The 14597-nt window shown below is 42.6% G+C and overlaps 1 protein-coding gene across 2 annotated transcripts in view; it reads left to right on the top strand.

Annotated features, from left to right (window-relative positions):
- The window catches only part of CAD (carbamoyl-phosphate synthetase 2, aspartate transcarbamylase, and dihydroorotase), a 40582-nt gene extending 29574 nt beyond the window's left edge, over positions 1-11008 (top strand). For both annotated transcript variants that reach the window (XM_015814820.1, XM_015814819.1), the window contains 17 exons: positions 1238-1404; positions 1978-2142; positions 2397-2528; positions 2788-2989; positions 3626-3816; positions 4025-4165; positions 4317-4367; positions 4550-4691; positions 4815-4859; positions 6847-7001; positions 7117-7191; positions 7283-7495; positions 8416-8541; positions 8636-8791; positions 8882-8983; positions 9662-9756; positions 10591-11008. In XM_015814820.1, the coding sequence (XP_015670306.1) occupies positions 1238-1404; positions 1978-2142; positions 2397-2528; positions 2788-2989; positions 3626-3816; positions 4025-4165; positions 4317-4367; positions 4550-4691; positions 4815-4859; positions 6847-7001; positions 7117-7191; positions 7283-7495; positions 8416-8541; positions 8636-8791; positions 8882-8983; positions 9662-9756; positions 10591-10693 (2261 nt within the window). In that variant the 3' untranslated portion in view covers positions 10694-11008. The remainder of the gene's footprint in view (positions 1-1237; positions 1405-1977; positions 2143-2396; positions 2529-2787; positions 2990-3625; positions 3817-4024; positions 4166-4316; positions 4368-4549; positions 4692-4814; positions 4860-6846; positions 7002-7116; positions 7192-7282; positions 7496-8415; positions 8542-8635; positions 8792-8881; positions 8984-9661; positions 9757-10590) is intronic.
- The last annotated feature ends 3589 nt before the right edge of the window (positions 11009-14597 follow it).

The raw sequence follows: 14597 nt of genomic DNA, 5'->3' as shown, positions 1-14597 counted from the left end.
CAAATTAAGCCAGCTTTCATGCCTAAGATGGGACTAGTTTCTAAACACTGGACATACTGATTTACCCATTGACTGCAGTATGCAGTTTATCACAATTTATCCATTGACTGTGGGCTGAGTTCATTTATTACATGGGAAATTCCTGTTCCAGAGATTGACTGAAAACAACCACATTTTCCCCTTTTAAAAGGTAAGAATGACCTCAGAAGAGTTGAACAGAAAATGGCTTTCCTAGTTGTTGATAGTGTGAGAATTTAATTTGTTTAACTTTATTTTTATTTATTTATTTGTAGCCCACCTTTATTATTTGTTACAAATAAGGTGGGGAACATATCCCACATATCTTTCTCTTCCTTATTTTCCCTACAACAGTCCTGTGAGGTGTATTGGGCTGAGAAAGAGGGACTGGCCCAAAGTCACCCAGCTGGCTTTCATGGCAAAGGCGGGACTTGTACTCACGGTCTCCCGCTTTGTAGCCTGTTGTCTTAGCCACTAGACCAAACTGGCTCTCTCAATACTTGAGAACTGCAGAGTGTTCATTTTTCGGTCCCAAGGGTGCCGTAATCAATTTTGGCTTCAGGCTGGGTACACCTATACTATGGACATGAGATATACAGAAACTTCACATTTCACATAAACTTCAGCATTCACACTATGTGTGTAGGAGCAGCCCTGTACATGCATTTTCAGGCATGAGCCTTAACGGAAATGACACCTCTGGGTTCACATTTGCAGTGTTCTGCAGTAAAAGCCTGAGTTTGTACAATATACTAGATTTGGCTAAAATGAGATTGACTGTTTTTTTTAATTCAGTGGACTACTGGAACCCAGTGTATTTCATGTTAAGCTATAACATGGTTTTATTATTATTGTTGTTGTTGTTGTTGTTGTTGTTGTTGTCGTCGTCTGTGAGTACAGCTACTGTGCTATAAAGCACATGCATTGTGTAAAGGAGTTTATCCTCAGGCTTGCCATCTTCTGTTAAATGGGGTCTAAAATAGACCTGTCTTTCATCCGCATGGTTTCCTGTGAGCATAATATCACTCCCTTTTTACAATCCTGTAATCTCTTAATTCGGAGTAGAGTTGGGGCGATTGGATGGAGCTGAGCATTTACTGGCCGGATGCCCTTCCTGATGCCACATGGAGTTTGCAGCTTTGAGCATAATATCACTGTGTAATCAAAAACAAATATAGTCCTTTTCCTGTACTGATTTCTCCTCTTTCTCTTCCTTCAGGTCTAATAGATATCCATGTGCACTTGAGAGAACCAGGAGCCACCCATAAAGAAGACTTCAAATCTGGTACAGCTGCTGCTCTAGCTGGTGGCATCACAATGGTTTGTGCCATGCCAAACACCTCACCTGCTGTCACTGATGCCAGTTCTTTTGCCCTAATGCAGAAGGTAAGGACTGCCCGGATCATGACAAATGGGGGCAAAGGAAGGATCAGACTTTTTTGATAGTGGTGTCCAAACTAGCAAAAGACTTCCGAAGAAAAATATCTGGCCCTCTATTACTTGCCTTTTGTATTAGGAAATATTCTTCAGTGTGCACATTGTGCTACTTCTGATGTTCTTTTTATTAAATTAGTGGAATGTTACCAGTTCAGTTTGTAATCAAATGTAAAGACAATACCAGTCAAGAAAATAATTTCCTTGCTACCTGGAATTAATTATTAAAATCATGTTGCCCACAACATCTAGAAGAAAAAAGTTGTCTTTACCATGATATAGGAGATTTAACCTGTAGTCGTATTAAAACTAGCAAAATTTCAGCATGGAAATATTTTAATGCATGTCTCAGCAAGCATTTCAGCAAGCGTTTTGTTATGTATCTGTTTATTGAATGATCTTCTGAGTCTGGCAGTTCTCAGCTTGGTATATGATAAGAGTGGCTAATCCAAATATTAAAAAGGAAAGAACTTGTCACACCTTTTGAGACTGTCTTTTTCTTTTTGCACCCTTGCCTACCTCTAGTTGGCTGAGGCTGGAGCCCGCTGTGATTTTGCACTGTATGTTGGCGCCTCATCTGAGAATGCTGGCTCTCTGGGGCCAGTGGCTGGAGCTGCCGCTGGTCTAAAGATGTACCTGAATGACACTTTCTCTGACCTCAAGATGGACAATGTTTCTCTCTGGATGGAGGTGGGTTTAATTTCGTTCGATCTCTGGGGCTTTGTTTCTTTAGCAAGTAAGGGAAAGTTGCTTTGATGAGGAAGGTTTTATGCTTTTCTCTTACTGGAGCCCTGAAATAGAATTTCTAGTACCCCATCTGCCAATATTTCAATAATTTAATGGGTAGGCTATTCGAAGGCATTCAAACAATCTCAGGCCTATGTTATCAGTGCATATCTATCCTCTGTATTTAATCTTCTTCTGATCTTTCCAAACCATTCCAGCACTTCGAAAAGTGGCCCAAGCACCTTCCAATTGTAGCACATGCTGAGAAACAGACGGTGGCAGCCATTTTGATGGTGGCACAGCTATACCAGCGTCCTGTCCACATCTGCCATGTGGCCCGCAAGGAAGAGGTAGGTAATTTTTGCAAATAAACTTAAAGAATAAGGTTGTATGTTCAGGGAAGGTCTATGAACAGAAAACAAGGAGAAGATTTTTCTTCTCCCAACCAAACAGTGCATAATCTCTGGTATAACTAGAGAGCAAATGACTTGCAAGATTTCTTGTATCTTTATTAAAATACTTGATATGAACCTGGATGAAAATTCCGGGGGTAACATTGTGTGGATATATGCTGGGAAGGGCAGGTTCCCACATTTCATCTCTTCACAGATCCTGGTCATCAAAGCAGCAAAGCAGAAGGGCATTGAGGTGACCTGTGAGGTGGCTCCCCATCACCTCTTTCTCTGCCAGGAAGATCTGAGGCGTATTGGGGAAGGCCGGGGTCAGGTGCGCCCCATGTTGGGCACCCGCGAAGACATGGAATCCCTTTGGGACAACCTGGACACCATTGACTGCTTTGCTACGGACCATGGCAAGTGTGGCTTTAGTTTAGATTGCTGGAAACCTTCAGCCTCGGGACATGTCCCCAAATGGTTTCAGCAACTGATAGCCCCATCCTCTTTATTTCTGAGAGTTCAGAAGAATGTGTGGGACTAGAAGCAGGGAAGGCAAGTCTGCCTTTTATACCCAGTACCAGTTGGCAGAGATCTATTCCATGCGGCCGGCCTGGCGTAGTTTTGATTGTGTTTTGGTAGGGGCTTTTATATGGGGTATTTTAGAGCAGGCTTTTTATTTAATATTTATTGTGATTTTTATTATCGCCTGTTCACCGCCCTGAGTCCCGTAAGGGAGATAGGGCGGTATATAAATTTAAATAATAAATAAATAAAATAAAATAAATAAAATAAAATAAAATAAAATAAAATAATAATAAAATAAAATAAAATAAAATAAAATAAAATAATAAAATAAAATAAAATAAAATAATAAAATAAAATAATAAAATAAAATAAAATAAAATAAAATAAAATAAAATAATAAAATAAAATAAAATAAAATAAAATAAAATAAAATAAAATAAAATAAAATAAAATAAAATAAAATAAAATAAAATAAATAAATGTATGAAAGCTTTTCCTTTGCCATATTTTTACTTTTCTCCTTCCAGCTCCACACACATTGGAGGAGAAGCTTGGGAAGGACCCTCCCCCAGGCTTCCCAGGTCTGGAGACTATGCTGCCTCTGTTGCTTACAGCAGTTTCTGAAGGGCGCCTCACTGTGGAAGATATTGTCAAGCGCCTGTATGATAATCCTCGGCGCATATTTGGACTGCCTGTGCAGGAAGACACATACATTGAGGTGGGGCTGCTGTTGCAGGAGAAGGGCCTTTGAGGGGAGAAACTTAGAGCCCTGTCAAAACTGGCATCTTTGCCTTAACTCTGTTTTGTCAGAAAAACTATTGCTAGAAAGCTTTCTTCGGCCATAAAGCCAGAACTGCCCACTCAATGGCGTGGACGTCCCACTGTCAGTACCAGCAGCTGTTCTAAGTTGTTATGTCTTCTGGCAGGTGGATCTGGAGCAGGAGTGGCTGGTGCCAACCCATACAGCCTTCAGCAAATCCCAGTGGACACCTTTTGAAGGGATGCGAGTGAAGGGGACTGTACGCCGTGTTATTCTCCGTGGAGAAGTGGCTTATATTGATGGACAGGTAAATACAGAGCAGCTGAGGAAGGAGTGTAGGGAAAAAAAGTCCTTTACATGATTAAAGGAATCCTCTGTGGCCCTTTTGGCTACCTCCCCTTTATGAAGTTTTGATGCCAGGGGGGTTAGGACTGATGTGAGCATTTTGTGTTGTCTAGGTTCTCGTATCCCCAGGTTACGGGCAGGATGTGCGAAAGTGGCCATGCTCAGTACCTCTCCCAGCACCAGCCAAAGAGATCCTGAAGGTAGGTGCTGGAACTCAGCTAAGAAGGAACAAAGGAGGAGAATGCTTGGGAGTAGATGGATAAAGGTGGGAAATTTGGGAGATGTTGTTAGTGAAAAGTGAAAGTATTCCCTAAATTTCCATTGCTTAGTTCCTCTCATCTTGCAGACACCTGAGCGTCCTCATGCCACTGTGCAAACAGAGATCTTTCGTGGCCGTGCATCTAGTCCTCGGCGAGCTGCTCCAGTGGGAGATGCACGATTCTACTTGGCCCCCCGCATCCATCGTGCTTCAGATCCTGGGCTGCCAGGTGATGGATGAGAGGGTACCTGGAATGGATTCCTTTCTGGGGCAGATGTTTAGGGAAGGAGGGTTGGAGCCATGGCAAGGTGTCTCTATTAGACTGTAATTCTTGTCCCTTTCCTTTGACTAGCTGATGAACTCAGAGAAAGAGCTATCAAAAAAGCACCTGAGCCAGGTGAGTTCTTCCCCCCCAGATTCAGACTGCTGCTATTCCTTCTGTGATTTTTTTTTCAAATCAGTTTTTTTGTTCTAAGTAGCCTTGTAGAAAGAGCTTCTCGTTTAAATTCAGATATGGCCATGTAGATTTCCAGTCTCTTACAGCATTTTACAGCATTTCTCCATGGGCAAGTTTGTTGAAGGAGAAATGTGGAGGGGGAAAATTGATTGCTGTAGACAACAAGACCAGAAAGGGATTCTGCTTTGGATTTTGTGTCAGATGGGACTCTGTGAGGCGGGAGGGCCAAGGTGTTAAGGGTCAATGGCATTAATATTTATTTAATGTTGATTATAACATAGTAAAGTATGTTTTATCCCTGCAACATTGCATAGCAACTAATGAGAGACAAAGCAGTTCAAAACCATCAATTTACTAAAAACGTCTATAAATTTAGAACAATGCTTTTAATCCTGGCCTGGTTAAAACAACCTTATTCCTCTTCTTATGAAGCAAATCCATTGAATGTATCCCATTGTCTACTATCTCATTTGACAAAGATAGTTTTGCCACCATGATCAAATCTCAAAATTGATACTTTAATTTTTAAATACTATTTCAGGATTGTCTATTTCTTATACTTTGCTTGTTGCATCAGTTAATTGAACATAATCTGAATGTAGGCAAAACACCATTTGGTTCTGCCCTTTTAAAAGTTCAGGTTCTAAAGAGTTGTTCTGCTTGTGTTTGTCCTGTTGCCGAAAAATTTCCTCCAAACTTTTCCTCTCTCTTTTTTTGGCTGGGGACCTGTATTGTCCATGTAGTGTTTGGGCAAACAGTTGCTTCTATCCTGGTTACGCTAATGAATGATAATATCTTAGGATGAAGGCTTTCAAGGTTATGGAAGGAAAGAATTGGAGGAACAGACCCAAAAGGAGAGCAGGATAAGAAAAAGGCAAAAGAGAGACAGAGACAGATCCCTCACATCTTCTCTTGCATATTCTACTTGAAGAGCTGATCTTTTCAAATGATAAAAAAATATATCAATATTTATTAGAACAAGATTTGTTAGAAGAATACGTAAAAGAAACAATGTTAATCTGGAGTAAAAAATTTGATTATAGTATTGACCTAGATAATTGGCAATCATTATGGGACAGAAACAGGAGGTTAACACTAGCCACCTCCTACAAAGAAAATTTATACAAGATGTTTTATAGATGGCACCTTCCCCCTACAAGGCTAGCAAAAATAGATAAAAAAAACCTCACCAACATGCTGGAAATGTAGAAGGCTTCCAGGGACTTATTATCACATGTGGTGGGAATGTTCAAAGGCGCAAAATTTTTGGAATCGGATAAAAAATTGGCTGGAAGAAATACTATTACAAAAAATTGATTTAAAACCAGAAATCTTCTTATTAGGGATTATTAATGATAAACTCAGCAAAGCATCTTTTTACTTATTATTGCATATTTTAACCGCAGCAAGATTGGCATATGCTCAAAAATGGAAAGGAAAGGAAACCCCCACTGAGGAAGAAATAATAAATAAAATTTTATCCTGCGCCGAAATGGACAGGTTAACACTAGAGATGAAAAATAAAACTGAAACAGAGTATTATGAAATTTGGAAAAATTTGTACGATTGGTTAGAGATAAGGAGGATCGCTGAGACGATTATCGATTGACTAGTTGATATCATAAGGACTTCTTATTAGTACCTACATTAGGGCACAACTGAAAGATATGTAAATATAATGTTGACGATTGAAAGATGGTTTATCAAAAATTTTACAGATGTTATACGCACAGTTTGTTATACTTTGTCCTGTTAAAGAATATATTTTAAGTTTCTGTTTTTCTTTCTGTAACATAAGGTAATACTAATAGCACTGTTGAAGCCAGGGAAGTTGAAGCATGTCCATTTTTGTTTTTAAAATGTACATTTAATAAAATTTGTAAAAAAAAAAGAAGAAGAGCTGATCTTTTTTTCTTTACCCCTTTAGACCTGTCCATGGTCCAGGATGGCCCATTATACCTTGCTGGCCCATTACCCAGACAGGCATCTCCTCAGAGTTTGCCACATCCTCAAACCTCACCATTACTCCATCCTCTTGTGGGGCAACATATACTGTCAGTCAAACAGTTCACAAAGGGCCAGGTATTTGCATACTAGCTTTTTCCCCCCCTACATTCTGGTGTCTGTGCTCATGGAATTCCTGTACTCAAAATTCCTAAGCTCCTTCCCCCACAACATGCTCTTCTTTTTTGTACAGATGTCTCACTTGTTTAACGTCGCACACAATCTGCGCATGATGGTGCAAAAAGAGCGCAGTCTTGACATCCTCAAGGTGAGGAAAACGTTGAATTGGGGCGATGGGAATGAGATTTGGGGAGGTCAGGGAAAAACAGCAATATTAAACCAGAGCTACGTTTGCACAGGGGAAGGTGATGGCCTCCATGTTTTACGAGGCAAGCACACGGACCAGCAGCTCCTTTTCTGCAGCCATGTACCGTCTGGGTGGCTCTGTGCTCCCCTTTTCTGAGGCCACCTCATCCTGCCAAAAGGGAGAATCTCTGGCAGACTCGGTTCAGACCATGAGCTGCTACGCTGACGTCGTTGTTCTAAGGCACCCCCAGCCAGGTGCAGTGGAGGTAAAGATGGGTAATGGATTAAAGAAGAGGTTGCATGATGAAGGCGTGATAGTGGGTTATGTTCATGGTATGGTACAAGTTCAGAGAAACTAGCAATCCTGTCTTCCTTTTCTCACCTGTTGTTTTTTTTTGTTTGGTTGGTTTTTTTTGCCTACATCAGAGGTGTCAAACTCAATTTCACTGAGGGCCGCATCAGCATTGCGATTGTCCTTGGGGGGCCGGGTGGGTGTGGCCAGAGTGGATGCAGCCTACTGGGTGGGTGTGGATGGAGTCGGTGTGGCCTACTGGGTGGGCGTGGCCAGTTCTACATCATTCGCGTCAAGGGTGCCTGTGGGGGCCTGGGCAGGAGTAGGATAGATCTGAGGGTCTCTGGCAGAAGGGGTGGGACCGGGGCAAGTATCAAGGCATGGCCCACCGGGGCAAGTGCCAAGATGGCCACTACAAAATTGTACATTGGCTCCCGGCTGGCCTGGGCCAGGGCCAAGGCAGCGGGGGCCGTTCCCTCACTGTTTCCAAGATGGCTTCGCGGGCCACATGAAAGCACTTCGCGGGCCGTATCCGGCCCCCGGGCCTTGTGTTTGACATGTCTGGCCTACATGATAGAGGCCATTCATTTTCTTAACTTTTAAAAATAGGTCTCAGAAATCCATGGCCAATTTTATTGATTGTAAATTCAAGCATCTGGTTCTCAAGATGCCTGCAAAAACACCTTCTGTAGAAGCTGTTCTTTTTTTTTTTTTTTTTTTTACTCCTCTGGACTTCTTGATCTCACCTTCTAGTTTCCAATAAGTCATCAGATTTGCTGATTTCTGATTAAGAACAATTTATATGGAAGCCACAAAGGGCTTATGAACTGACTGAATAAAGACATGAGTCAAATGCTAACTTTAATGGCTTCTTCCCCTCTCATTTTATACCAGCTGGCTGCCAAACATTGCCGCAAACCTGTGATCAATGCAGGTGATGGAGTTGGAGAACACCCCACTCAAGGTCTGCTGGACATCTTCACCATCCGTGAAGAGTTGGGCACTGTCAATGGCATGACGGTAAGGGAAGTTGTGGGCTTATGCTAATACTTTTGTCTGCATGCCTACTTTCCACAGATCAGAAAACCTCATGATCTTCTTCCCTCTTTTCCAGATCACCATGGTGGGAGACCTGAAGCATGGGCGCACAGTCCACTCTCTCGCCCGCCTTCTGACCTTGTACCGTGTCAGCTTGCGTTATGTCACTCCACCCAACCTGCGCATGCCCTCTGATATCTTTGACTTCGTAGCCTCCAAGGGAATCAAACAGGTGAAGATGGGTGGGAGGGAAGTTTACCATCATGGGTTCTTGCTTGCATCTTGATGTTGACTCATTCCTCCTTATACTCTTCTTTCCCAGGAAGAGTTTGAGAACATTGAAGAGGCTCTACCAGACACAGATGTTCTTTACATGACTCGCATCCAGAAGGAGCGCTTTGCTTCGGTCCAGGAATATGAGATGGTAGGTGAAAGCAGCAGATGAACTGTCCTCCAGGACTTACACAAATGTACTGACTCACACATTGCCCTAAGTCCTGGTTTATTTCAGCCTTCATTTCTTGAACAAGCTATAATTAAGTTGCTCCCAGAATTATTTTCTGAACCTCAGAAAAATAACTCAATATGTGTATGAGTCCCTTGTCCCAGCCAGCAGCACAAGATGCTTTGTTTCCCCTCACCATCAAAATACATTCTAGTATATATTCTCTTTCTAGAAAGAAAGAAGATTCTGTTCTTGCCCTTTTATTGAGACAGATACCCTGCTTTCTATCTAAGGTCACACATGTTGGATTCACATGACATACTGGGCTAATTTGTTTCAGTTTATTGTGTTGTTTCAGACATCATTTATTTTTTAATTTATTTGAGAAACATACAAAATCACCTAGTTTGTATGTCAGTTTGGCAAATCCTGGCCTTGGTCTCTTCACTTCAGTGGTTGAATCCATGTTTTCCGAGGGCTCAAAATGTGGAATCTCTAGCTAAACTCATTTTTCTGGATCCTGACAACTTGGAACAACACAAGGGCTGAGTATTTTGAAACTGCCTGAAAATTGGCATTTGCAGAAATGGGGAGTTTCTCTCAGCATGGGATAGAGCTGCTAACAACTAAGAACTCATTCAAGTCTTTTCTCTCTAGTGTTTTGGGCAGTTTATCTTGACGCCGCATATCATGACCCGGGCCAAGAAGAAGATGGTGGTGATGCATCCAATGCCCCGTGTCAATGAAATCAGGTGCAAAGGAGCTAACCCTAGCTCAGTTCATTTATGTTCTCCTAGAATAAAAAAGATGCTACCCTTGGGTAAGATTTTCTTCCAAGAGTTTTCCACCCAGCCTCCATGCACAAAAGGCTCAATCTTTGAAACTGGGGGAATGGTAAGCAGCAGTTCACATTCATCTCCATCTGAAAAGTAGAACAAAATGTTACTTCTGGTCAAGTTAAAACTCCTGGGTTGTTAAGATTGTTATGGACCAGGAGTCCCCAACCTGTGGGCCACAGCCCACTACCGGGCCGTGGCCACCAAGCCACTGGGCCACCGAACAGGATGGCCAGTGCACCCACTCATCCTCCCTCATGCTAGCGCCACAGCCGCACGTCCTAAGGGGACACTGCGTGGCCTAAATGGGGCTCCATGCAGCCTAAACAGGGCTCCGTGCAGCCTAAATGGGGCTCCATGTGGCCTAAACGGGGTTCCACGTGGATTAAACAGGGCTCAGGCAGCGAAAACGGCATCACTAATGCTCATGTGGTGAAAACAGGGCAGGGCTAGCAAGTGTCACATGGGCAGTAGCGCCACCCCGTTTGCATCACGCGTACGCGTAAAATGCTTCCCCTTGCCTTTCCCTCCAGTCCGCCAACCGAGAAAGCTTGGGGACTTCTGTTATGGACATCAAAACTCTTAGCTCAGAAAATCCTATCAAAAACAAGTGTTCTGTTTGATCAAACTACCATTCTTACTGAATAAAGCAGTGGTCTCTTTTAGGAGATTGTGCATGGGAGGAGAGGGAAAGCTTCTGCAGATTTGGTGGTGGTAAATGATAATCCTTATCTTGGCAACTCTTTCTAGTGTGGAGGTGGACTCGGATCCCCGTGCAGCCTACTTCCGGCAAGCAGAGAACGGCATGTATATCCGCATGGCACTCTTGGCCACTGTGCTTGGTCGGTACTGATCCTTGTCTATTGCAGCCCAGACTGGACATGAAGAGGGATTAAATTTTGGTCCCTCACTCAGCTGTCTCACCTCATCTGCAAGTTGATACTATTTGACTGGGTTTATGCTCACTTTGTGCTACCAAAGACCAAATAATACTCTTGGTGAGGCAGGCTTTCTGCCAGGGACATCAGGAGTGACAGAGCAAAAAGCAGGAGCTCAGGAAAGGTAGCTTACTTCTTTCTCTCTCTTTAGTTCTTGTCTTCCGCAGTCCTGTTTCTGGAATTTGTACTAGGGAGATACTTTGTCTGATACAATTTCTTATTCTCTAGTTCAGGGGTCTTCAAACTTGGCAACTTTAAGACTTGTGGACTTCAACTCCCAGAATTCCTCAGCCAGCCAAGGCTGGCTGAGGAATTCTGGGAGTTGAAGTCCACAAGTCTTAAAGTTGCCAAGTTTGAAGACCTCTGAACTAGTTCTACTTTTGTTCGGTCCAAGTTCTCTCAAACTGCTGCTCCTCTCATTTGGATCCCATCCATTAGGCAAAAGGAGGGGGTGGGCTATTTGTTTGTCAGTGGCTATGCAGAGTACCACTACAATTTGTTTTCAAGGCTGAGAAGCAATCTTGGCTGTCATGTGAGCGTTCTTCTCATCTGTAAACCAAGCTGATGCCTTTGGGATTTTTTTAAAGAAAAATTAAAATATTGAATACAACCTGTGCTGATTGCTTGTATTTTGGGGAGCTATTTAAAAATAAACTGGATATATGTCCTACTGCAGGGGTGTCAAACTGCCGGCCCGCGGGCCGGACATGTCATCCCAAAACTGCGCCCACCCCATTGCCGGCAATGGAGAAAAACTCCAATACGTCGCGCGACGTCACATGACGTCGCGAGCTTGACATGCCTCTCCTACTGCAAATCAATGAAAGGGGAAGGGTAACCCTTTCATACCCCCAAGAGACTGTTGCAAAGAAAGAAAGGTAGGCAGGCATTGCTGGATGGACAGCAGCATACTGGATCCCTGAAGGGCAAATGATATAGCCTTATAAGCAGAAAAAGAAAAGAATCATAACTGATGACTCATTGATGCAAGAAACAGAAGTAAATGTATTACTGATTGATTCATTAGATCAGTGATGGCGAACCTTTTTGAGACCGAGTGCCCAAACTGCAACCCAAAACCCATTTATTTATCGCAAAGTGCCAGGGCTGCATCAGCATTGTGGTGCCCTCAGGGGGGGTGAGGAGAGCGTGGCCCACTGGGTGGGCATGGCTGCAGTGGTCAAGGCAGACTGGGTGAACAGTCCCTTGCCATCTCCGGGGCATCCCCAGGAGGCCAACGCCGCTTGCTTGTTCACTTCCTGCCCTGTTGCTTCCAAACGCCACGTGCTCGCTATTCTGGTGAACTCTGCTGGGGCAACGGCACGCGTGCCCACAGAGAGGGCTCCGAGTGCCGCCTCTGGCACGCGTGCCATAGGTTCACCATCACTGCATTAGATGCATATGCTATTTTCCAAATAGGAGCTCAAGGTGGTTATACAAGGACTCCTTCCTCTCATTTCTCCCCACAATAACTATTGTACCATATGAGGTGGGTAGGCTGGTTTAAGAGAGAATAATTGGCCCACAGTACCCATTGAGTTCCTGTGCAAAGGAAACACAGCATGCTGACAAAACCCACTTGCTCATAAAGGTGTGCTATTAACCAAGAACAGGTATGAAGGGTATGAGATGACAGTTTTCAAGATTTATCAAGTCTATTGATGATTATAATCCCATCCTGCTAACACATATGAATACATGATACTGCATGAAAAGAGCTAAAACAGATTTTAACTATAAAATCACCATATATTTTAACCATCTTGGAAGGAAATTCAAAGTCTTGGGGATTCAGTTGGTATCCATCCTTCAATCCGTAGGGAAAGGGAAAGTGATTCAGGATGCTAATGGAGAGGTTTAATTTTGGGTCCCTGGTGTGAGTTAATTAGGTGAAAGACTGCTGGGAATGAGAACCATATAGCAAATTTGGCTAGGAGAGACATTTACAAGAATTTACTTAATATTGTAAAATATTGTAACACTAAGCAATTTAAATCACAACGAATACAATGCTAAATCTGAATACTTCTATATTATTATGATAAAGATTCTTTGGAAAAGTTAAAAAGCTGCATCAAAGTTGAATGTTTTTTTCAAAAACAAGATTTAGAAAAAATGGTAATTTTAGATGATCTTTTTGAGCAATCAATATTATTCCATTCTTGTTTTTAAACAACCCATCAACTGAATTGTAGCTACAGTATATTCTCCACATATTCCACTAAGTGATGTTTACAGACAAATCAAGAGTTTCAGAAGAAGACTTAGTGATGGCAATAGTGCAATAGGAATTACCATATTTTGCCGTCTATAAGACGCACCCTTGTATAAGATGCTCTGGCATGCGAGTTTCTCTGTGCCGATCAGCTGTTCAGCAGAGCCAGCAAATCCGGAAGTTCGGCCGACCGACAATCTTGCCCCCTCCCCCCTTCCCGTTAGTGGCAAGCCCACAGGGGCTTGACACCTGCAGCAGGCAGCATGGCAACCCACACAGGCATGCCCTGGGCTGCAGAGGTTACCATTATTCTTCCGTGTATAAGACGCTGCACTTGTATAAGACACACCTGATTTTTGAACAGGGTGTTTGCAGGAAAAAAATAGGAAAAATACAGTATTCCTCGACAGCAGTGTTTCTCAACCTGAGCGACTTTTAAGATGTGGACCTCAACTCCCAGAATTCTCCAGCCATTTTATAGTTACCGAGATTGAGAAAGTGCTTTATAGGAACATATTTCCCATTATTTACCAAGGAATTTTATTTGTTTTTATTTGCCCAAAGTCACCCAGCTGGCTTTCATGCCTAAGGTAGGACTAGAACACCTGATGTTCTGGTTTCTAACTTGCCTTAACTACTAGATCAAGTTGGTCAAAAATCCTAATGGTTCTCACTTGGTTGCACCAACAGCTATCATTTCACTCTATCTGGCCCTAAGTTTAACCTTGACAAAAGACAACTGAGAATATATTTAAAGTAGCTGAAAGGGTATTGCATTCCAGATACTGGACACAAAATGGGTTTCTGTTACAGCAAGGGAGATTCTAATGGAATCTTTCTTCTAAGAAAACTTGCTACAGAGCAATCTGACAGAATCTGACAGAAACAATTAGAGATGTGGTGGGCTCCTCTGTATTGGGATGTGCTTAGGCAGAAGAGAGAGAGCCATCTCTTTTGGGTGCTTTAAATTTAGGTTCCTTTAATGGACTCAGTACCGTAGTTTAAATTGCCTCCTCCAACCCTTGATTCTACCCAAGCTTCACACTACAAATGCAGCAGTTGACTTTAATTGCTATGTAAACATAATGGAGCTTTTGCTTAAGCTAGTACTCTTGGGCTGGGTATTTCTTGGTTCATCGGAGTCTATAAGGAAACCAAGTAGTTCTGCCACTTCCATGCAATTGCATCTTCCAAGCTGCTAGTAGTATGAGTGAGGACTCCATTCTTACTATTCTACTCCAGCATTGTCTCTAATCACCTATAGTGTCTTCAGGCATAGCTGTCCCAGGATATATCTCTTGCCCCCTGGAAAAGTGACAGCAAGCTACAAGGCAGTCTCTACTGTTTTTATAAACACCCAGGGACTAAAAGTGGCTTTTGAATCTCAAAGCAAATTTTAAAACATGTAATTAATTGACCTAGGCGGAAAAAAACCCCAAGATATTTGGTTTGTCTGGAAATGTCTCATACCTCTGTGCATGTGAAGGACAGGCTCTGGTCATGTTTTGGTGCTTTTAAAAACACTATCAGCTTAAGCCAATTTGCTGAACACCTGCCTTCTCATCTAGCAGATAGTATTGGACCGAGCATCTGGAGTCTTGCTG

This window comes from Protobothrops mucrosquamatus, unplaced genomic scaffold (assembly GCF_001527695.2).
Source record: "Protobothrops mucrosquamatus isolate PMUCROS unplaced genomic scaffold, P.Mucros_1.0 scaffold286, whole genome shotgun sequence".
Lineage (NCBI taxonomy): Eukaryota > Metazoa > Chordata > Lepidosauria > Squamata > Viperidae > Protobothrops > Protobothrops mucrosquamatus.
This window is presented reverse-complemented; position numbering and strand designations above follow the sequence as displayed.